The 25,670-nt window shown below is 37.3% G+C and overlaps 1 protein-coding gene and 1 long non-coding RNA gene across 4 annotated transcripts in view; one reads left to right on the top strand and one right to left on the bottom strand.

Moving 5' to 3' along the window:
* The window catches only part of znf385c (zinc finger protein 385C), a 113,422-nt gene that overhangs the window by 25,326 nt on the left and 62,426 nt on the right, over positions 1-25,670 (top strand). For all 3 annotated transcript variants that reach the window (XM_082136692.1, XM_082136694.1, XM_082136693.1), the window contains exon 2: positions 10,964-11,233. In XM_082136692.1, the coding sequence (XP_081992818.1) occupies positions 10,964-11,233 (270 nt within the window). The remainder of the gene's footprint in view (positions 1-10,963; positions 11,234-25,670) is intronic.
* Positions 17,897-21,004, bottom strand: LOC309474476. The gene is made up of 3 exons (XR_014197308.1): positions 20,109-21,004; positions 19,194-19,227; positions 17,897-18,945 (listed from the first exon to the last, which is right to left on the bottom strand). It is a non-coding gene; the product is annotated as an uncharacterized lncRNA (long non-coding RNA).

Here is a 25,670-nt window from a genome sequence, read left to right as displayed (position 1 = left end):
TTACATTCTCAAAAATCTAAGATCATTTGGCAAAACAGTGTTACAGTTCAGCACAACACTATAGCTCACTTGCAAAAGCTCATATCTCTCCCAAAACTGTTCACTCATGCTTCAAAACTAAATTTGTTTCCCATATAAAGAGTCAATGCTACGAAAATGGCAAAGATCCTTCTCAATTGCTTTGGCTCATTTCTTGAAACAGACTGGACGTTCTCAACACTCTTGGTGCATTTGCCAAAATAACGTGGATGGTTCGGCACAACACCATGCTTCACCCGCAAAATCTCATACCTCTCCCAAAACAGTTCACTCATGTGTCAAAACTAAATTTCCTTCTCATTTAAACAGTCAGTGCCCCCAAAATGCTTCGTCCCTTTGGCATTGTGTAAGCACTGCAAGTCAAAATGTTTAGATGTTTTGTCACTATGGCAGAGGACCATTGAAATATCCCTCATGTCCACCTTTCAGTCTTAGCCCAGTCCTTCATTGACAATGGTTACTGTACTGTTGCTAACAGAATACAATTGTGTATAAAACTGAAAAAAAGAAATAGGATTTTAGGGTAAGAGTAGCCTCCAAGGTTTGACATGCACTCACACTGCCAAGGAAATTGTAACCATTATCATTCACACACATAAAGTAACTTCCATACATCAGAGTAAAAAGAAAATGTATACAGCATAATATACTGTAATATAAACATACAAACAAAAAACAATTAAAATTATATGCAGCCTACATTGCTGTAAATAAAGCTGGAGTTTCACAACTAACAGTTCTTCACTGGTCGCTGTCCTCACCCTCCCTCTCCTGGCCACCGTCCTCACCCTCCTGGCCATCCACACGCTGCTGTCTGTCTGGCCACAGATTCTCGTCCACATCACAGCGTATATTCTCCCTTGCGATCCAACGAGGGAAGAAACGGCGTGCATGTCGCAACCATCCCCTACACTGATCTCCTGTAATATCCTCACACGCAGCGTCCATTGCATGGAGCAGGGACCTCTGATCTTGAGCCTGATGCTCATACACTCTCCACCTCCAAGCGGAGAAATACTCCTCAATAGGATTGAGGAAAGGAGAGTAAGGTGGTAGGAACACCATGACCATCCTTGGATGAGTAGTGAACCAGGCCCTGATGAGCGGGCCACAGTGGAAATTCACATTGTCCCATACAATGACATATTGTGGTAGGTGAGGCCCTACGAGGCCTCTCTCATTTTCAGGGATCAAAATGAAGGCAGTCCAAGAAGATGAGGAGCTTCTGTGTATTGTATGGGCCAAGACTGGGGATGTGAGTGGCCACACCATTCTCAGATATGGCAGCACACATAGTTATAATGCCCCCTCGCTGGCCTGGGACATCCACCGTGGCCCGGTGGCCAATCATATTATATGGTATATATATATATACACATATATGGTATTCATGGTATTATGTTCGAGACTAATTTTGACAATTGAACAGACTATTGTGCATGTGATGACTTATACAATGAAATGACGCTGACACGTTTTGGAGCGAACAACCATTAGACTGACAATCAACAATCATTTTAGATCAACAAGATCTATTCACTTGGAAATTGTGCTAAATGTAGGCTACCTGTACTTAATCATTTGCAAAGATGTACTGAGACATTGAGACATGTACTTAGACATTTGCAATTTGATGAAATGAATGAGAAATTCAATTCTGTTGTGAACAATTGCCAAGTGGTTTGGAGGTTTGTCCATGTTGTTTTGAGAATGTCATTTCTGTTTCAAGAAATGAGCCAAACCAATGGAGAAAAACTGTAAAAAAAAGTCAACCAATCAAAATGAGTGTTGTGCGCCTCACATTTTCAAACCTGAAAAACACGTTCTGTCTAATCGGGGCCTTAGAGAAACATTTGAGATAATGGAGAGATGTCATGTTTTGTTTTTGTTTTTTTATCATCAATATGGGTAATAGAAGTAACAGGCCTCATTCATGAAAGTTTTGTAAATATATGAGTACGTTCTGAGTTATTTAAATGTGTTTTTGTTAATGAATTCCAATCATTTGTAAATAGGACACGTATTCACAATTGGCATAATCCCCGCCTATGAATTACAACTACTCAAATTACATGTCCAGGAACGCTGTGGAATCTTCCGGACTCCCTTCTCAGGTTTGGCTCCATTATATTGCATAAATGCAAAAGAGACTAATAGGCCATATGCATAACAATAAATATTCGATTAATGTGTGTCCACCAAAGCGTTTTTAGCCAGCTGCATGGTACTCTTCTGAAAACGGCCAGCTGGTGGCGCAGCGTTTTTCCAGCTGAGAAGCCAATGCGTTACGTGTCTTATTTAGAAGAATATTACTGAATAAAAAAATGCAGTAACCATATTAACTTTTCCACTGTTGTTCAGTCGTTGTACAAGGAGGATGGTTGGTCGGTGTATTCGTCCCGCACCTCCTCCATGACGGCTGGGTAAAAAAAATTACGTCAGAGTGGCTTTGAACGATTTTCTCAAAAAATTGTTCTGCTCGTGTTTCATGAATGAGGCCCAGTGTCATAAGAGTAATCTCATTACCAGTAAAACTATTGATTTTACAAAACAAACTGTACTTTTGCCATAGTTCTCCAGACCAGTCCAGGCTCATCCAAGAGTCCCTTTTTGAACCTTCTCCAGATTCCTTTTCCTCTAGACTGTAATGCCAACTGGGAGTTGAGCACCACCATCTTCAGAGAGGCAATGTTTTTAATGCAAATGTCATGTAATATTGAATGTGCGACTGCATCAGTCTTATTTCTGTGACCTTTGAAGCAACAGATTTTGATGGATTGAGATGCGTTTATCCAAAATGTGGCCACCCTTTACTTGAAGTCCAGCGCTTTTGAAAATACCTTTTCTTTGAAGTATATAGATGGCTTGATACACTTAAACACTGTCAATAAAGCATGTTCCTGTCACAAGAGTTTATAAGGTTCCTGGCTTTGAGGATGTAGTTATATTCCAGTGTAAAAATGTGAGAATAAACAAGTGAAAAAATTTGATCAACCAATTTGAATATTGGGGTAGGTGCAGGAGCCATCCTAGTTCTTTCTGATGAGTTGATGCGGCTCAGAGAAATGTGTTTCTTGTCTTAAAGGTATATTTCATCCAAAAAATTAAATTCTGTCATAATTTGCATACCTTTGTGTCATTTAAAAACCTGTATTACTTTCTTCTCTGGAACATAAAATAATATATTTTGAAGAAGGTTGGTAACCAAAAAGTTTTGGTGGAATGACATAAGGATGCTATTCCGTGTGTGTGTGTGTGTGTGTGTGTCTGTGTGTGTGTGTGTGTGTGTGTGTGTGTGTGTGTGTGTGTGTGTGTGTGTGTGTGTGTGTGTGTGTGTGTGTGTGTGTGTGTGTGTGTGCAATTCTTGTGTATCTAACTTTTTTAAAACTTTTTTTAAACTTTTTTTTTTAACTTTTTTTACAAAATAAGCAAATGATGTAAAAAGAAGTTAAATAAAACTGTAAATAAACCTTTTTGTACTGTACAAGACTGTATATTATGGTGCTTTTCCACTGCATGATACGATTCGGCTCGGCTCGGTTTGCTTTTCCACTGCGGTTTAGTACCGCTTCAAAGTGGGTGGGATTATAGACTGCTTGTTAAAGTTGCTGAAAAACTTTTTTCCTGGTCGCAAAATCCGCTCCTCAGCTACCAACGAGAGGAACGTTGGTACCTCATCTATTGACCGGTCACCACAATTCAGCCATTTCTTTTTACAAGTTTACAAGTTTTTTTCTAAGCAAGTCGTTTATAAAAATATTGCAAACAAGAATTTCAAGTCATTATCTTTTCTTGTATAAGGATAACTTGTATTAGTAATTGTGTGCGTGTGTGTGTGTGTGTTTGTGTGTGTGTGTACCTATATTTTGGGTACAAATTTGTACCCAGAACAGAAGAGACCAAAAAACTCCATTTAGGGACGTCCTCATTTGTAAAACTGGTAATTGTTTTTTGTTGTTTTTTTATGTAAAAATGCAGAAAGTTTTGTGTGATGGGTAGGTTTAGGAGTAGTGTTAGTGTAAGGGGAGAGAATAAACAGTTTGTACACTATAAAACCATTATGTCTATGGAATGTCGCTATTTAGATAAGTAAATGTGTATGTGTGTGTGTGTGTTTAGCTCTGTATTCAATGTCCATCATGACTGCTGACGTTAGTCTTGTCAAAGTACCGGTACTTCGGTACCAAGTCGGTACTGAAAATGTGACGATACCAGCATTTCTGTAGTAGCCTACCGGGTATATTCGGTACCCACTAATAGGCAGTGCGGGGTTCCAGACTAACTTTTTTACTTGGAGCACTGTCTGTAGCCGATATATGCCACAATATATAGTGTCTGTCTGTGTATATTAAACTGCAAAAAGACTATTTAAATAATAACCCTGCATGTTCTGCTTGTCTCTGTGTGAATGAATGGCGCAGATGCGCGGTTTCATTTACCTCACACACACACACACACACACACACACACACACACACACACACACACACACACACACACACACACACACACTGAAGCACGAGTGACGCTCGCGCTGTTTTCAGTCTCTGCTGCCTCACGATATGATGACATGATGAAATTCATCTCCAGAGCAACTCTGAGAGTCACTTCATGAGCAATTTACCATTTAATTTTAGAAAAAACAATCGTCATATCATACACACACAGAAACTCAAAGGTCTTTACGGCAACCTGTCAAAATAAAATTTCGGTTTAACTTGAAGAAATTGACAGAAATAATTATAATAAGCTACTGTACAGTAGATTTAGCTACGTCTCCATGAGATTTTTTTATAAGCAATATTTACGTTTAAACAGCATGTAGCCTTTAATGCTTATATGTATTATTTACTCATAATTAATTACCATCATAAATAAAGTAATTGAATTTAATTTAATATTTTTTTCAAATAGTTAAATAAAATAGAAAAATAGTTACAACAGATTTTGCTGTGGTACCGAAATTGGTACCGAGAACCGTAACATTTTAATGGTATACACTATCGTGACATGATATCCCTACCTGACGTCATGCATCAGTTTCAAAACAACGCTGTTCTTTTTGCTCCTCACAGCTCAGAAAGCTAGAATAATTTGTTAATGGCTGTGTAATGATGGTTTTTATGTGTTGTTTTTTTCTGTTAATGACCTGCTTTCAAAATGTCTGCAATGTGCATGGTTGTGGGTGGGTGCACTGCATGAATAAGAGAATATTGTCATATCTCATTCTCCTCCTCCATCTGAATTTTCTTCATGCATTTGGTAAAACAGCCTTCTGAATGTGTGAGTGTTTGTTCCTCATATATTTTGACTGGAGCTAGTTTACACACATGCTCACACATTTATTTGATGATGCAGTACATCAACCTCAGGTGTCAGGGAGCTGATTGATCTGCTAAGTGTGTGTGTGTGCGTGGTGTGTGTGTAGCATTAGGTGATTGTGTGTGGGTGTTTGAAAGAGTGCCAGAATCGTATAAAGCATTGTGCCTTTTAGCAACCTTTGTAACGAAAGAAACGTGCACTCGACTTGGTGACAGAAAATTCATTATAGCATAAAATATATCATAAAAACCAGTAAATATTGATGGTTTTACACTTAGTGAACGGAGCAAAGCAACTTAAGTGGTTAATCAAGAGAATCGATTCATGCCTGTCGTTTTTGGATTGTTATGGTTGAGTACGATACCTAAAGACACCGTAACAGATTTCCACAGATACTCATATTCCTGCTTTGTAGGTTTTAAGATTACTTCAGAGTCATTATCAGTAAAAAGAGGCCTCATTGATACCAGTTCACTAGCATCGTGCCTTCCACCGCATTCTCTTGAGATGAATAACCGTTTTTCTATCCTAGTTTATTTCTTGCAGGTTAATTGACCTCTCTACCGAGTTTTCTGGATCATTTTCCCCAGTGATCTGTTGTTCATAATGCTCAGCAGTCCCCAGACGTCCTCTCCCTGATCTCACGGACACTCACTTATCACTGAGACACATAAAGCACAGCCCAATCTCTTCCCCCACTGGAAAATATGGCACTGTCAGCGAGCAAAAGAGAGAGAGATAAGAGGCTGTGCAGGTTGATGTTGAGTTATGCTAATGCATACCATCAGCCGGCCGCCTCTTTCACTGTGAGTTTGCTATCCGCTATTATTTGACTTCACTTGCATAATTCTGAATTTATAATGATGTTCTTTAGTGTTGTACAGCTCAAAGACAGGAGACCTGGACAGATCGTGCTCTTCACGAACCTCCATAGTCTATACAGCATCTGTTAGCATAATCAGAACTGGCCACTGTGTCACTGGATCATGCCTGCTCTTTAAAATGTAATAACTGTTTATCAATACAAAATTAAATTGAATTAGTTACATTATCTGCTTACTAATGAAATACATTTTAAATAATTGCATATGTGCCAATGACAAGACACCCGTTTTATATTATTGTAAAATACATCCAATACATGCGTACAGTGATGTACAGATCGTGATTATGTTTTTTCACTTTTTCAGTAGTTTTTGTGTTTTTGAAAGTTAAAAAGAACAGCATTTATTTGAAATCGAAATCTTTTGTAACATTATAAATGTCTTTAGTGTCCCTTTTGATCAATTTAATGCATCCTTGATAAAAAAGAACTAAAAAGTTCTAAGAAAAATTAAACCTCTCTTGAAAATAGTTAGGTAAAGACTTTTCCTTTTCTTAAGCATGGCCACTCTTATGTATTTGACCCTTATTTCAGTATGAGATGGGAAAAGCCCCCTAATAAGGATAATTCAGAGGCTGTATACACAGCAATACACACACACCTCATATGATACAGAAAGTCATTTAACATGGATTAAACTGACGTTATGAAACAGACAGCAGATGTTACAAAGCTATGAAATTTCTTCTTGTCCCAACTGAGTTGAACACACACACATTACACGCGCACACATAGCATGGCCTGAACAAACACACCCAGCTCCACTGGTAATGCCAGCGGCCCTCAGCAAACTTATTAGGGAGAGAGCATGCAGTCAGCCGTTCACACAACTCATCGTGTTCCACAGGGCTGTGTCTCCAAACCAGACAGCATCACTTTAGTGGAAAAACAACAGAAGACTCATCACTCCAGCTCAGCCAGCCTATTACAGATTCATCTGAACATACAACGCCAGTGGCTAATAATGTTACGCACACAACTACCGTAGCTTCCATTTGCTAGATTGAGTTTAAAACTGTTGGCAGACGTTGTATTTTTACTGGCACATCTTTATTGTGTCTGATAGTAAATATTACTGTGGCATTCCAGAGCTGATTTTATCTTCACTTTCACCACTTATGACCACTTACCTTTGATTTGGCTGGAATGAAAGTGGTGTTTACTGCTGAAATCAGACGAACCTTTCAGAGTTTGGAGTGACAAGTGGAATCAGAATAGCAAATTCAAATTTGTGCACCCACATGTGGTGTGTGTGTGTGTGTGTGTGTGTGTGTGTGTGTGTGTGTGTGTGTGTGTGTATGTATGTATGTATGTATGTATGTATACATATGTATATGTGTAATAATTTTTTTGTCATATCTCTGGTCTATTATTTTCCCTTTTTACTTTTATTTACACACATATTACACCATTTACTCACATTACACAATTTACACACATTAAAATTTTGTGGTGGTGCCTATGAAAATAGTTCTTTACAAATGAAATGTATTAATTGTATATTTAATGAAATGTATGCAATAATAATAATATATTATAATTATGTAAAAAAAAATTTTTTTACTCTGCCCATTTTTTTTTACTCCATTTACTCTGACTGAGCCGATCAGTAACTTAAGGACTGCTATATTTACTTGACCTGTGGAGGGCGCTCTGTTCAGAAGTTGACCATGTCATGTTGCAGTTGAGTATTTTTGGAGCTCTGAACAATCTGCCCTGCTCTTTGTGCATTTGTTTGTTTGCGTGTGTGAGCAAGAGTGACAGAAATACACATATGTCCCTATACGAGTGACTTTCAGCAGGATATCGGTACACTGATTGATGTAGTCTCATGGGGAGACGTGGATAGAAGACATGAAACAAGACACCCGCAGGACAGCACAGAAGGTCGCTAACATCGCTAACAGCCCTGTCCTTGATCCACTGCCACTCCTTCAGCTGTGTGTCGAGACGACAGGGTGACCTCAGGGCTCTTTTCAGATGTTTAACTAAGACAAATAGGAGCTCAATGAATCTCAACTGTTCCATGATGTCAGCATGACCAACAGTAACAGGGCTCAACAATAATGATTTTGTCCTGCTGGTTTGGACGGGCCTGTATTTATTTATTTATTTATTTTTACTTTCCCTGCCAACATTTTAACTAAACCCCCACAAAAATTATACATTTTATTTTTAACCCTATATGAGTAAAAAATAAACTCTCTCACACTGACCCCTGCCATCCTTATTTTGGAGCCCTGCAGTAAAGAGATTAAAGGTACAATATGTAAGAATTTTGTATCAAAATATCCAAAAACCACTTGCACAGTGTTATATATTTTTCATTTATGGACTTACATTATCCTAAATGTTTCCAAGAATTTTGTACATTCAGAGAAATTCACAATTTTAAATAGTGCCCCTTCCCTTGTAACTTGTCGCCTGTCAATGACGTACAGTAATATCCTTGTTATACCTGGTTTCCGCTTGTACTGCCATAGTAACCATGGCGACAGATGTGTACGACAGACTGCGTAATGTTTAGCGGCATACTGAGGTTGTTTGGTTCCAACATTATGGATCATGGCAAGCAGACTTTGGGACAAAAGGAGAAATAAAACGAGGATCAATATCGGCGTGCCGTTTACCGAGATGCCGAGAGCTTCGCGGCAAACTTCGACTTGACAGAGACGCCTCTCTTGCATGTACTTTATTAGACAGGTGAGCAAATGTACATAAAACAAATCAATATACAGTAGCTCAACATGATGAAATGTTAGAATATGATCAGTATGTTATTCTAATGTTGATCTAGCTTACTGCTAATCTCATACAGCCAACAAACTAGCACATAGAATAATATTATAACTTTTAACACACTCAAATGCAGTTTAGTGTGATAGTGTAGACCCAGTGAAACAGCGCTGTGTTACCTCACAAGTTTAATTGGTCTAATAAACTGACCTGTGTGAGTTGTAATTCAGCACTTGCGGGTGGTTCGGTATTAGAATGAAATGTCCTCATTCCTTTATATCCGCGGGACTCGCATGTGGCGCTGATACCTGTCTCTTATTAGCAATCGTGCCCTGCTTCATACCACAGCCATGTTAAAAAACATGAATGTATTCTCTCATCCATAAACATTATTAGATCCATCAGCATGACAGCAAGTTCCATGTATCCGCTTATCACTGCATCATCAATCTACGCCTTTGTTATTGTAAGAGGTTAGCGACCCCTGGCGGCGAAAAAAATTACATATTGTAGCTTTAAATGGCTGACAGTATACCGTCATTAATGGGACAGCAGTTTCTGAGGAATATCGTTATGAAACTGCCTGGTTACAGTTTATCACCCTGTTTTAAAAACCAAATCCTTGTAGAATCAATCTGAACCAGTATGTTGATTAAATAGTGTTTTGTTTGACTATTTAACTTATTTTTGCATTCTGTTTTGCTTGCCATGTTTGACCATTCATAGTTGGAGAGTTGGGAGGGGTGGGTTTACAGTGTGTTTGGGCAGCTAAGACAGATGTGTGTTTGTTCTCTGTGGTCAGGGAGTGGTGTTTGGAGAAGGAGGTGCAGGATCAATGGGGCCTGTGTGTGTACGGTTCAGGTATACCCTACGTCATGGGAACAAAATGTCCCCACAAAGATGGCAATATCCGAAATCCTTGTCCTTGTTGCGACATTTTTGGTCCCCATCATGAGAAAAAAAAGGTTATAAATCATACTAAGTGAAAATATAAAAATGCAGAAAGTTTTCTGTGATGTGTAGGTTTAAGGGTAGGGTTTGGGTTAGGGGATAAAATATATAGTGTGTACCGTATAAAAATCATTGTCTATGGAATGTCCCCATAAAAAATTAAAACCCAACATGTGTGTGCATGTGTATTTAAAAAAGCTCTAGCATTTGTACATGTGAAGTGTATGTGTGTGTGTGTGTGTGTGTGTGTGTGTTTGATAGATAAGTCCAGAGATGGAGTTTGCTATAGTGCTAGTAGTGCACAAAATGATATGATACATGCAAAGAAATGTTCTTTAATGAAGAAGCAAATAAAAATTGACAGCATTGATGAAAGTTTCATATAAAATGTATGACTGTAACAAACATGCAGGATTTCCAAACTTTCTGGACATTGTTGATGAACATCTCCCCCTAGTGGAGGTCAGTAACACTGCTTTAATCCCCAGAGGTTGTCAATAATGTGAAAATAATATGTTGTAAATAATATGCATCATCATTCAAGAGTTTGGGGTCAGTGGTTTCTTCTTCTTCTTTTTTTTCTTGAGAGAAATGAATACTTTAATTCAGCAAGGAAGCATAAAACTGATCAAAATGGACAGTTAAGACATGTATAATGCTACAATAAATAAATAAATGCTGTTTTTTTACTTTCTATTCATCAAAGAACCCTGAAAAAATGTGCCATGGTTTCCAAAAAAATATTAAGCAGCACAATTTCTTTCACTATTTGTAATGTTTCACCACATCAGTTTATAATACTCCTTCGATGTGACAAAAAAATTGTTCAAAGTGCAATTTTTTCATGTCGTCTATCAATCGAGTCATAAAGTTTTAATATTAATATACAATTGGAAAAATGTGATTTAAAATAGTTTCAGATGGAGCATTGCATGTCACACTGCAGAACACTTCTGCCACTACTTGACTTGGCCATTCAGAGGCCTAAAATATTTCAGATGAAAGAACTTTAAACTTTTATTCTCTCTTTAGGAATGAAGCGTCCATTTAGTCCTGTTGAAGACGGATCGAATAGACTGACTGAACAGACTGGGCATGAGGGTGTATCCTCTGATGGGGTGGAGTTTACCAGACAGGACTCCCCATCTATAAACCCTCGTCCGAAGCGGGAGCGCAAACACAGGTCGTACACACTCTGTGAAGTGTGCAACATTCAGCTGAACTCCGCAGCACAAGCACAGATACACTACAATGGCAAAACACACCAGAAAAGACTCAAACACATAAACAACAGCAACACAGGTATGATATGTGTGTCTTTCTCTGGTGTTCCTGTCATAATCGGAGCTCAAAGACTGGAGCTTCTAGCTTAACAGCACCCAAATAGGGTATGTTCTTGGATCAACATCCTTTATTAGTCCTGGAAATGCTTACTTTGAAACCAATCAGTGCCCTCTGATTTTGAGGATAGTACTGATTGGTTTTTCCGGAGCCAGCAGATGATGTTTATCTGGGAACATGTCCTGCTGGGGTGAATCACGTTGTGTATGTTCTTGTGTATGATTTATTCAAGTAGGACAACATTGCTATCAACAATCAGATTTTAATGTGTTCATACTTGCCACTTTTGGTCCGGTTAGTGAGGCTCATTTGAATAAGTGTTAACGCTGCCATCCGAACTTTTTTCAGAGGGTCTTGGTCTGCTTTCAAATAAACTGTGGTGAGGTTTGACTGAAGTATGAGCGGAGATATTCCTGGTGCTGTTTTTAACTCTTTTCTCTTCAAGAGTTCTCAGCTGGTAAAAATACCATCATATGTATTAGAGCTGCACGATTCTGGATAAACTGAGAATCACAATTGTGTTGTTTAGAATAGAGGACTCTCTGACGATTCTGTATAGACAACTAAACAAAATAACATGTAAATGACTAAAGATTCTGACAAAATTTTAAATGCTGCAAATTCAATCACTCACAAAAGACTCACTTATGAAGACTTCACTTTTTTATTAAGGGGAGACACCCCAGGTGAATAGGAAAAAAAATTAACTAATAGATATCAGCATGAAACTTCCCCAGTTGATTACTGACATTAAGATAAATATCTTTTGCATTACAAGTTTTTAGAATATTTGTTTAAATATGCAAATTAGGTATTATCTAATTAAATATGCACTAATTTGCATATATTTCCAGAAGAGAAATCTGAACATTGGATAAAGCCAGATTCAAAATTCTTGTTTCATTTTGTTGACATATTAGAGTCAAAGGTTTTTACTGAGGGGATTTTGGATATGTCTTTTTATCACTCCATTAATCAGTAAAAACTGTCAACATCAATTTTCACCCCGTTTTTTAGGTATAAAATGTTGCATAAATCAGAATCTGAATGATATATGAACAAACCCCTATGTAAAAACCTTAAGAATATAGATAGGAATACAACTGGAAAGTTTGGTGTATGTAAGTGCTGCTGAAGTGGAGATTTCTGGCTCAGAGAGAAAAAAAACATTTTGAGAAAACGGCCTTTAAAGATTTGTATTGAAAAAATTCATACTTTTTTAGTGGAAACAACTGTGTACAGACACAATATCTTATCAAATCATTAGGAACAACAATACAAACCACCTAAAACACATCAAAACTTATAACACAGCATTTATGGCCTTCAACTGAACCAGCATATGGCCTTCAACTTTTATGGCCCCAGTAAAAAACAGTAAAAACACACACACACAAACGGTCGCATGTAATTGGAAATTGACATCAGCCAAAGAGATTTCGCTTTTAGAGTTAAATGCCCCATTGTAATTTCACGATTGGTTTCTGATAAAAAAAGAAATGACCATATTTGGATCCGACAACATTGTACAGGAGAGAGAGAGAGAGCTTTCCAACGGTATATGTGATGACAGGGTGCAGACAGCCAACTTTTGTTGAATTTAGGAGAAATCTACAGACGCAAATAGACAAAGTGTAGTAAAATAAAGACCTAAATGTGTATTTTGGACTTTTTTTCACCACAAGCTTGAAAAAAGACATGTTATTGAAGACAAATAGGCCAAAATCTCAAAATTGACCAGTAAAAAAAAAAAAAAAAAAAGTTTTTTTCCTGCCATGTCTCCCCTTAATGGATGAATCAGCATTTTTGAACAAAACAAATTAATGATAATGACAAATACATTTTTTAACAGTCACTTGTTGCCACCTACTGGTGTAACGATGTAATTGATACAATCTTTATTTGAAGCGTCAAGTTGCTTTCAAAAGGTGATTTGTTCTTTGTTGGTCGCTACCGTAGACATCAGTGTTTTTATTCAAACTATAAGTTTTATCCCAGAACTTCTCTGAATTACTGTTACAGAAATAATGATACTGTGGGGTTGAAACGACCGTGAAGCTGTTTCATACCCCTATACATGACAACTGCTCTCAGCCAACGCAGATTTGAATGTTGAAGGTTTAATAGACTTAGCCGAATCGCTGTCTTATAGGGATAAGATTGCGTGGGTGGTTGAAACGAGATTGCGATCTTTTAACGATTAATCGTGCAGCTCTAATATGTATGCACATACTGTTCAATGAGCTCGTTTAGACCAACACACAGCATTGTTTTGTATGTTTGCAAAATATATGTCATCATTTTTTTTTTTTTTTTTGGTTCAGTTTTAAAAATGACAGTGTAAATGCATAGCAAACCAGTACTGAGCTTGTACATATCAGTACATTTTCTTTTTTGGTCTGGACCGAAATAACCAAGAGAACCAAACTATCAGCCAATCATTTCCCTCTGGAATTTCAAGGGTTGGTTTGAGCTGGGGATTCCAAACTTTTTGACTCCACATTCTCCAAATGTGATAATGAACTAAAATATAAAAGGGATATGGGATATGATTAGGATAGCAATGTTGCTTCAGGTCAGGACCAACAAAATATGTTGATCCAGGAACATGTCCAACTTGGCTCAATCATGTAATGCTATTCATGTTTAAAAATTAACACACAATATTATATAAATACTGTGTGTTGATTTTTTTTTTTTTGTAACCTAACATTTTTTCCTAATATTAGTAATAAATGTGTAGAAATTCTTTGCCAGTGCTAAAAGACGCATCAAATTGGTGTTATTGACAAATTCATATATACATGACATGCAAATGGCTTTTAAAACATAATCAACCACCTTCATGTTGTCAGCTGAGGTCTGACAGGCATCTTCATGTAATTCATACCCTTAGACCTCATTGTGTCCATCTGCAGTTAATATGTGATTTTGACTCTACTGGCTTTTATGTTTCCATGGTGATGCAGCTTTAAAGCCCAGCTGATAGGTCAGGAAGGAGCATTTCAAAGGTCCGTGAGATGCTGATTGTTGTAGTTACGGTGGTAAAGACGGGGCTGTACGTCTACATGTCGGCCTAGAGATAATTGCAGGAGAGAAAGCGAGGCAGCTGGTGGCAGCTTTGTGTCGTTCAGCCTTATTTCCACAGAAATGGGCGGAGTCGGACAGAATCTTATGATTAGAGGTGGAATTCGTCGATTTATTTGAACAACAGTGAAATAATCCACTAGCACAATTCATTCGTCCTGGAGCACAAAAACAGAGCTATGCACAATCGTGCGCAGATAGCAAGCACATGCAAATGACACACTCCAAATCCAGGCCTACGAACACAATTTTCCTTCTCTTGTAATGCAAATGTGAAATTAAAGCTAACTTCCATGCTGTTGATTCTTACACATAAAAAAGACACGTATGCACGGCCAATCATATGAGCAGCAGTCAGACCCACTTCAGGTGCAGGCTCTCATACAAATAGATCATAATTACATAGCAACCAAACATGTTCACCATGGAAATGCTCGACGTGGCGACGCCCCCTTCAGCAACGGGGTACAGGCACTCACAGTCTCGGAGCCAGCTAGATTTTATGCAGTGTGTGTGTGTGTGTGTGTGTGTGTGTGTGTCAGGGTTTTAGCATGATTCTAAATGGCATAGCACTATGCCGATCCCATTTGTGCAAGGCGTTTATGGAGAACCTTTGAGATGCATGCATGCACACTGTGTGAGTGTGCGTGTTTGCATTCAAGCACAAAGATATAAAGGCTCATTGATTAGCCATTCTGCTAGTGTCCGACAGCATAATAGAAGTCAAATTAAACTGGACAACCTTTCCCATGAGCATACAACAATGCCTGAAGCCTAACCACACACACATACTGTATCACACGTCTGCTTGCATACACATCCCCACATGCACAAAACAGTGACTGACTGATTCAGTACTGTATATGAAGAGTTCAGATGCAAAATCCTCTAAGTGCAATCTGAAAATTTCTTCTAGAATGATCATTTTTATCAAGCTTGTATATTTATGTTCAGTAATTTCACTTAAAGGACAACTAATAGGTTATTTTCATTGCCATTTAAGTGAAATTACTGAACTTAAATATACAGGCTCGATAAAAATGATCATTCTAAAAGAAAATTTCAGATGGCACTTAGAGGTTTTTGCATCTGAACTCTTCATATGTGTTTTTCATTTTAAATGGCGAACACTGTACAGCGGGGTTCAGTAGCCAGTCACACAATATAGCAAGTTAAGCATTTGATTAATTAAGCATTAGCTTACATTTTAGGCACAATATCACCAATTACTTTGTCTATTTTTGTTCCGCCGATAAATACATTTCCAAACGAAGGCAAAGCATTATAAGACGCTGCATGTCTCGGAGCAACACGTAGTAGTGTTTCATTCCTGAAAAAAATCTGTTTAAACTAATTATTTGATTGAATGATTGAATGATTAATTCATAAAGACAATCAATTGGGCTGCGGCCGAATATGCTTACTTCCCTACTATATAGTAGTCGAAAAACAGTACGTAAAACTGTTGTATGTATGAATTCACAATATTCATAAAACAGTAGGCTGACCTTCTACTTCCAAAGAGATTCTGAAGTGTGCAATGGATGTGGCCATGGGAGAGTAGTTGTAATGAGAGGGAAGGCTGCAAGGAAAGAAAAGGAGGACGGAGGAATCAAAGGAAAGCTTATTTATACATTGGAATACTTCACAATATTTAACAAAGCGTCACTTCACAGCGTCATCAGCAGCACTCAAAGGATCTGCCCTTGTGTTGTATTAGTTTGGTTATTTAAGAAATTCATAATAAATAATAATAAAGCAAGATACCCTGTTGAAATATGTGAGATGTGTGGTTTATATAAACTGCAAAGGTAAAGTATAAATTAAAATGATTGTGACCGATGTGAAGGGGGAGGAGAATTGATACGTGCGTCACATTTTAGTCGATAAAGCTCTTCCGCAAAGGATACAACTGTTTGGCTGAGCTCGATCGGTTTCCGAGACATAGGATGGAGGACGGAGGAACGAAGAGATGAGGAGGGATATTGAGAAGCACCCCTGGATTTCATTGGTCCTACACTCATGCATACTATATAGAATATACTTTTTTATCAGTCACAAAGTGCTTATTCAACAAGAAAAAAAAAATGTCTACCTAGTTTGCTATTTTAGACACAGCCTTGTTTCGTTCCTGAATGAATCGGTGTGCTTGAATGAATCGTTTGAGTGAATTATTCAATGGTTCACTCAGAAAGACCTGCAGAAAGAGTCCGACTCAGAAGCTTGTCTGGGATGCCACATGGGAACTGTTGTATAATATCAAAGACTATAGATATAGAAAGACGGTTCACTCTTATTATTTATAAATGGGAAAAACTGCAATGCACAATATGGCAGGATAGGTCCCTCCTAGGTGTCATGATTCCTTGTCTTGTGTGGACTTTTGTTATTTCCTGTTCTGTGCCATGTTTTGTAGTCCTTTGTAGTTTTTACTTGTTTATTAGTCTCTCCAGGCGTTTCTAATTAGCTCCGCCCCCTTGTTATCTTGTTTAGCTTGTTTGCCTGTGTATTTAAACCTCTGTGCTTCAGTTGTTGTTTGTCGGTTGTTATAGCTGTTTGCTGTTAACTTTTCCATGTTCCTGTCCTGAGTTCCATGGTCTGTTGTTTGCCCTGGTTTACCTGTTTGCTTCATTAAAGTAGTGCTTGCATGTGGATTCTCTCTTCGCTTCGTCCTTGCCTCATCGTTACACTAGGGGTGTAACAATATATCGTGTCACAATATATTGCAATACAAAAATGCAACAATATGTATTGTTCACCCAAAATAAAAATTACTGTACTACATTAAACTACTATAATGTTGAATATAATGTATAAAAATGCAATGGGGGAATATTTGGGGGTCCAGATAATGTCGATTATTATATAATGTTTTACTCATGAATATTTTTATTCTGGTGTCACCATTGTCCTGTGCATTGGGTTACCAGCACAAAGTCCAAGCCTATTCATTTCCACACCCAATGCAAAATCTAATTTAGCATTTTTAGCAAAAGTAAAAAAAAATTGTAACCTTTTACCATATGTCTTAAAGTATCGCAATAATATCGTATCGTGATATGTATCGAATCGTGACATGAGGGTATCGTTACACCCCTAGTACCTCTTTCTAAATAAAAGTCTTTGCCGTTAGAAGCTCCGGTTCCCACAGAAACCTGAGACTCGCACTTAGGACTGCCCATGTGCATTGGCTGATAAATAAGCTTTTTTTAACGCTATTTGAGCATAAGAAACAGCATTTAAGGGACAGTTTACACTGTAAAAAAAAAAACCGTGAAAAAACGGTATTATTCCGGCAGCTGGGGCGCCAGAAAATTACCGTAAAATAACGGCAAAAAACAATCTCGTTAAAATACAGTAATTTTCCATAATTAAATAACAGATTATATCTTTAATATTACATAAAATCTTATGTAATTATTGGGATTTTTAACGTTTAAAAAAAGTCATGTACACCTTTAAAACAATTAAATACTGTAAATTTAAGGTTTTATACAATTATTTTATATAGTAATGCTGTCTATCTACAGTAATTTTCTTTTAATATAGTTTTTCTGTGTAAAATAACAATGAAATTATGTATAAAAAATGCACACAAGTACATAAATTCAAATACAAATGTTTGTAAATTTACAGTTTTTATTTTTATTTGTACCGATCCAATTTCACAACATCTCTAATTAAGTTCTTAATAATAGCAAATGTACAGTCAATTTCTTTTAAATTAACTAAATGTATGAGTACAGAATACCTGCATATTTACAGTATTAGTAATTGAACAAACACTAAACATCAAGATAAGTGATTGATAGGAAATAGATGCTTAGTATATAATTTAGAACATGTAAATATATCCACAATAAAAAGCAATTACCGTATACCTTTACAGTGTAACTTATTTTAACATTTACAATTACATTTTATCCAAAGTGACTAACCAATTAAGATAATAATTAAAGATAATAAAAAGCAACAAGTGCAGTGACAAGTCCCAGTTAGTCGCACAGTACACATAGCAAGTTTTTTTTTTTTACAAAGATATAGTATTATTGGGTGAAGTGTTTATGAAAAAGATGGATCTTTAGCAGTTTCTTGAAAATGTGTTGAGTTGCGCCGGTCATTCCACCACCAGGAAACAGTCCAGGTAAATGTCAGTGAAAGTGGTTTTGTGTCTCTTTGGGATGATGGCACCACAAGGCGCCGTTCACTTGCAGAACACATGCTTCTGGAGGACACATAGATCTGAAGCAGTGAGTTTAGGCATAGGGCTACCTTTAAAGACAACTCTTGCTGCAGCATCTGGATCAGTTGCAGAGGTTTGACTGATACTGGAAGAGCTGCCAGGAGAGCATTACAATAGCCCAGTCTGGATAGAACAAGAGAGTTGTGTAGCTCCGATAGGAAGGGCCTGATCCTCCTAATGATAAGGCAAATCAGCAGGATCACAGCAAGTATGTTTTGGCTGAATGTTGAACCATAAGCAGTTCTGTCTTGGCAAGGCTGATTTGAAGGTGAAGGTCATTCATCCAGCAAGAATTTTCCATCAGGTAGGCTGAGATGCGAGCAGCAACCGTCAGATCATCTGGCTGGATTAAAAGGTAGAGATATGTGTCATTAAGATATTAGTGATAGGAAAAGTCATGTTTCTAAATGACAGAGCCTATAAAAAAAAAGAAAGAAAGATGGGTGGAATCTAACACAATCGTAATCTTGCTGTAGCAAATCCAAACCTTGTGCATACTTTTAGTGCAATCATATGGAATCAGAAGACTGTTATGAACATATGGAATCAGAACCATTATGATTTTTATGTTTTAATGAATTCTTCCCATACCTTGTTTGCCATGATCATCTGCTTTCCACGTGACCTGAAATCACACACACACACACACAAGTTATTTTAAAACTCAGTATTAGATTTACACATGTCAGAATATGTTCCATTGGGACAATGCAAAAACTCAACGGACTATGATCTTGAAGCTGAGCTGGAAAGGCCAGCAGTAATATTTTGAGCTGCCATGTGATTTTAGCTAAGTTACATTTATAGAAAGTAACATTAAATGAATATGATTTACTGTGACCTAGACCTAGATACACCTAGGGGTTCATCATGTTGTATTCATATTCTAGTCTTCCTGTTCTAGGCTTTCCTGTATCATCAACAAGTACGTTAAGTTACAGACAGTATTTCGATTTCTTAACGGTCTTAATAAAGTTAGTCATGTTAACTATTACGATATAAACAAAAGAAACACAGTAGGCCTATTTTTAGTAAAACTGTGGCTATTACAATGGTAAAAAAATCAGCTAAAAACGTGTTTACTACAATTTTACTATAATAAAATAAAGTTAAAAAAAAATGTTTACAAAAAAAAAAAATTTGAAAAATAAAGTTTTCAGCTTCCAGACATGGTTTCAAAATGTCCCGCCATTTAAGAGATTGGTTTAATGTTACTGACTATCATAACGAAGATTTTATACACAATTATGGACTTTAATATGAATAACAAGTCTACTAAAGATTGTTTTAGGTCTATAAGTTAACAAGTAAGTTAGAGTGGGTTCAACTGATCTTTCTTAACACAGATCGATAATTGAAAAGACCCATGCTGCATTTGTGTTTTGCCCTCGACGCCAGTTATGACTGAACATAATTTAAGAATGCTAACGTTAGCATGGAAACAGTCTAACCACTTAACACAAATGTAATATAAAATATCATTTACATGTAGTATTAGACTCTTACCTCAGCCGTTGATCGGTCGGGATGAGGTCTGCTGTGACGAACCAGGCTCACTGAAAAAGGGCGCGTTATTTCCGGACTGACACCAGACTACAACTAATATGTGTTCAGCAGCGCTCCTGCTCACGGCTGCTTCTGTCGAATACGATTATAGCTCTGAATTCAAATCTCCCGCTTGCCCTTGACACAGATCGACGACAGAGACAGATTTGTAGCTAACCGTTGTGGGCTGGGCGGGACTAAGCAACGAAACGTAATGGCGGATAATTTGAATCTGCGCGCGGCCGCGCGCGCGGGCACACACACACACATTCAAACGCACACAAAGCCACGCAATGTGCAGCAACGCAGATTTGAAAACGATTCATAAAAGACATAAAATATAGGCCTAAATGAAATTTACGGGCAAATACAAATGATGATCAAAATGAACATCTATTTGCAAGACAAAATTAAAAGATTATAAATAATTAAATAGGCCTGCCTAATGTGTGGACAAATCTTAAAACTCACTTTAACCCCCACATGCTTAATAATCTTTAAGGAAAACATGTTAAGTGACTGCTGATTTCTGCAGTTATACCTTATTTTCTTTGTTTTCTAATTCCACAGAAATAATCTGTAAAATATTACTTAATTTTTTATGTAAAATTACACATAACCCTATAAAATTACAGATAATTTCCTTTAAAAAACGTTAAATTAATGTAAAACCACAATAAAAGCAATTACCTGTAAATTTAATAGTGGATCTTTAAATTACAACAAATATCTGTAAAATAACAGGTATTCACTGTATAATGACAAAACGGCAAAATTCTGTAAAAAATACAGACAGTTTCCTGTAAATTTACAGTTTTTTTTTACAGTGTATATCAAAAAACTAAAAATTTAACAACAACAAAAACTGTGCCATGGACATAGACCAGGTTTTTGTTGGTCAATGGCGCAGTCTATTTCAGTTGCCTCAGAATAGCAACGCGCCAACAATGCGCCTGAACACACCTCGTTTTCAGACCAGCACGCCATGGGCGCACAAATAGGCGCAAATGCATTTGCTATTTAAACAACGTGGCACAGGACGAGAAAATTATAACTGCGTCGGGCTGAAACTAGCAAAAAACACTTGCGTCGCGCTTGGCGCTGCATTGCGCCGGGTGTATGATAGGGCCCATAGTCTTGAATGCCCAAAATAGCTGCCCGGAGGCATTGTAAATATGTCCGCCAAGTAAAAGTCCTTAAAAGGGATCAATGAGAGCATTGTATTAGTATACTAACCCCCCGTTTCACAGACATAGCTTAAGCTTAGTCCCAGACTAAAGTGCATGTTTGAGCTATTTTAACTGAAAGCAACTTGCACTGACAGATAATAAAATATGTCAGTGCCATTGTTTTGTCTCAAGATGCACACCAGTAATGTTTTTTTCCTAAGGCACGGTTATAAAAGCTACTTAAATGTCATAACTGAAGTAAGGCCTAATCCTGGCTTAATCTAAACCCTGTCTGTGAAACCGGGCCTATAACTGATATGCGTTCTAGGATTGTAGCATTCTAGAGTTCACTGTAGTGTACTTAAAACATTTTAGAAATCATTCCACTTGTCAGCAATTAAAACTAAATTTTAGATTGCCTATGGTAAGACTGGAAATCAATTTTAGAAGAATTAAAGGCATTTGTGTTGGTACATGTTTGTGTGTGTGTTTATTTCACTTTCATGTCAGTAGGGAAAGGCAAAAGCCTGGAAACTTGATTTACGGAGACACACACACACACACACACACACACACACACACACACACACACACACACACACACACACACACACACACACACACACACACACACACACACACACACACACACACAGTTACAGTCTTATCACTGCTCACCTTCTGTTGATTCCTCCAGGCCCCTGTACCGAAACCCACATAATCAGCATGACTGCACACACACACACACACACACACACACACACACACACACACACACACACACACACACACACGCGTGATATGTGCATGCAGAGGGCATCATGTCTATCTTTTATTTTGTGCCAAAATTAGCTTAGCTTTTAATTTTTAATTTTTTTTTATGTGTTTGGATTGTATGCATATATAAACATTTGCTAATAAGACTGTTTAAATCCCTCAGAGCATCTGCTTTTGTCCACACTGTTAACGGTCCACTCTAGCTGACAGACCATTTTACCTCACCCCATCTATTTTAAAACATATTTCCCCTTCTACCCTTTTCTCTTTATTTTCCAACTCTTCTCTCTCATTCTTCATTTCACCTCATTCTTATCTGTCCTTCCCCTTATCTCAATACCCTCACCAACCTAATCCCCAGAAAGGTGCATCATGGGTATGTTAGGTAATATGACTGCTGAGATTGGCAGTCTTCTCTCAGGCTGCCCCTGGACAAATGAACTAAATAGTGGTACATAGTAGTTCTGCTGTGCATGTGTGAGTAAAGATCAGTCTGCTAACACAACAATTTCAGCTTCTATCCCAACTAAGAGCTGAACATTTTTTAAATAAAGGCTTTTCCAAAACACGTTGGCCACAATAATTTGCACCCTTTTATTTAATACTTTCTGCAACCTCCTTTTGCAGAGATAACAGCTCTGAGTCTTCTCCTATAATGCCTGATGAGTTTGGAGAACACCTGACAAGAGATCAGAGACCATGCCATGGGATAGTCATGGCAGAAGCTTCATTTTGTAGTCAGTGACAATTTTTTTTTTTTTTTTTTTTTATGTTTGTTTTGGATCGTTGTCCTGATGGATGATCCAACCACGGCCCATTATAAGATTTCTATCAGAGGCCGTCAGGTTTAGATTTTTTATCTGTTGGTATTTGATAGAATCCATGATACCATGTATCTGAATAAGATGTCCAGGACCTCCAGCAAAAAAATAAATAAATAGGCCCACAACATTAAAAATCCAGCAGTGTATTTAAATGTGGGAATGGGGTACTTTTTTTTTTTTATCCCTGTTTGCACCAAACCCATCTGGTGGGTTTTCTGCCAAAAAACTATTTTTAAGTTTCATCTGACCATAAAATCCGGTCCCTTTTGAAGTTCCAGTCGTGTCTGAGAACTGAATATGCTGGAGTTTGTTTTTGGATGAGTGAGGAGGATTTTTCCACATGTTGTTTGGGAACCCTCACAAACAATGTGTGGCGATGTTGGGGTTGTTTTAATTATTATAAAAAAAAAAAATGTTTTACCCCAAGACTCAACTAATCTCTGCAATTCTCCATCTGTGATCCTTTGAGAGTCTTTGGCCACTCAAACATTCCTATTCGCTGTGTGCATTAAGACAAGACACTTCGCAGATTCGTAACATCTTTAGTTGATTTGAACTTTTTAATTATTGCCCTGATTGTGGAAATGTTCAATGCTTTAGCTATTTTCTAACAGCCACTTTCTATATTGTGAAGCTCAACAATCTTTTGCTGCACATCAGAACTGTATTCTTGGGTTTTAAACTGCTGGGTTGTGTTAACCCAATTTTGGGTCAAATATGGTCTCACCCAACGTTGGGTTAAAAAATGCAATTTAAAAATGGACAAATTGCATTTTGGACAAAATCAAAAATGGACAAAAATGCAATTTAAAAATGGACAAATTGCATTGGTTACATTAAAACTGTAAACCAACGGCTGGGTTTGTCCATTTTTAAATTTAATTTTTAATCCAACGTTGGGTGAGACCATATTTGACCCAAAATTGGGTTAACACAACCCAGCAGTTTTTAGAGTGAATGATTAAGGGAATTTGGCCTTTGTGCTTTCTCATATTTTTACTCCTGTGAAACAAGAAGTTATAGCTAGACAATTTCATGTTCCTAGTCACGCTGGTGTGCTAATAAATGTAAATATTAATGGGAATATACTTCAGAGATATTTTACTCATAAGAAATTCTAGGTGTGCTAATAATTGTGGCCGACATGTTTTGAAGAAAAACATTTATTTCATAATGTGATTTTTCCCCCCCCCACTTTCAATTATTTTACTTCAATGAAAGGTTAGATTTTTGCGAAAAACAATGCAGATTTATTTTTAAAGCCATCTTTGATCATATTTACCAGGGGTTCCAATAATTCTGACCACAACGGTATGTATTGTAATATTAACTATATACAATTTTATTAAATTACTACATTTGATCATTGAAAAATATTAATCAATTTATTAATTATTTATAAAATATTTACTTCAAATGTCATGGCCATATTGGCCATATTGTCATCAGCCACCATGCTCTCTTGATATTGGTATATGCATTGGTTGTTGAAAAACCAAATTACTAATGGTGACCTTTAACAAGTACCCTTAACCCTGAAGAATCTTCAAGGGTATAGAATTGTGTTGTATTGTGAAGATCTTTGAATGAAAGACGTCTGCTAAATAGCATATATACGCATGTGTGTGTGTGTCATTTATACCAATGTTTTAGTGAACACATGCTGGTATTTTTTGGTACAGTGCTTCATCTGTGTGTGTTGTGGATTTGTGTTTTGCATGTTTATGCTGGTCCCGCGTTTGTCTTTCTCTGTCTTTCATGATGTCCGTCTCTGGTCTCCTCTAATGCAGCATGAGGTATTGGATTATAGTGACTGTGTGTGTGTGATTTATTAAAGTCTGAAATTTTCTGCATGAGTGTGTCTGCACAGCTGCGTTTTTTCTGCCATTCCAAAGTACCTCTCTCTCTCTCTCTCTCTCTCTCTCTCTCTCTCTCTCTCTCTTCTTCCGACTTTCCTCTTTTATCACCATTTTTCGTTCGATTATTCACAGCTTCTCTCTTTCATCATTTCACCCTATTACTCTTCACTTGGTCTCTTGTCAGTTCAAGATCGAAGAGTTTACTAGTCTGTTTTTCTCTGTCCAACAATTTTTTTCATTAAAGATGATGTCATTTTTGTGCCACTATAATAATGCCACAAAAATAATTATTTAATTTTGATGAAATGAAATAATAACAACTTATACTTTTTCTTATTCTAGAACGTTTGAATTGTTGGTAAAACTGCTGTGTGTGATTTCATTTTATTTATTTATTTACACCATCAAACAGAATTTCTACATTTATGACATTGTCAAGCATTCGTACTGCCCCCTATCTGCGATTGGCCTGTCAAACAGGTAGCCCCGCCCCAAACTCACACCATTGGTTGATCCAGTGCTGCTGGGTTGGGCCACTGCCAACAAACAGCAAAGCTTTTTACAGTCTTCAGGAATTCAACAATAGCTTACTGTGCACAAAAAGTACAGTATTTTAATGGCACAAAAATATCACACGTCTGCTTTAATGTAGTGTCCTGTACAATTGCGGATTATTAAGATGTAAAACTAGAGGTCGGACAAATGAAGCACAACGCACACACAGAAAGTATATGGATTCAACCTTGGAGCACATTCAAGCATGAGGAGATTTTACAGCGTAACATTTTACCAAAGGAACGTCACATTCGGTTCAGAGAAAGACACTGGGTCTTTCATTGTTATTCATGTATTAATTTATGCACGGGTAGTGAGCGAATAGGGCTGTAATATGCA

The sequence above is a fragment of the Leuciscus leuciscus genome, assembly GCF_965113295.1.
Source record: "Leuciscus leuciscus genome assembly, chromosome: 1".
Classification (NCBI taxonomy): Eukaryota; Metazoa; Chordata; class Actinopteri; order Cypriniformes; family Leuciscidae; genus Leuciscus; species Leuciscus leuciscus.
This window is presented reverse-complemented; position numbering and strand designations above follow the sequence as displayed.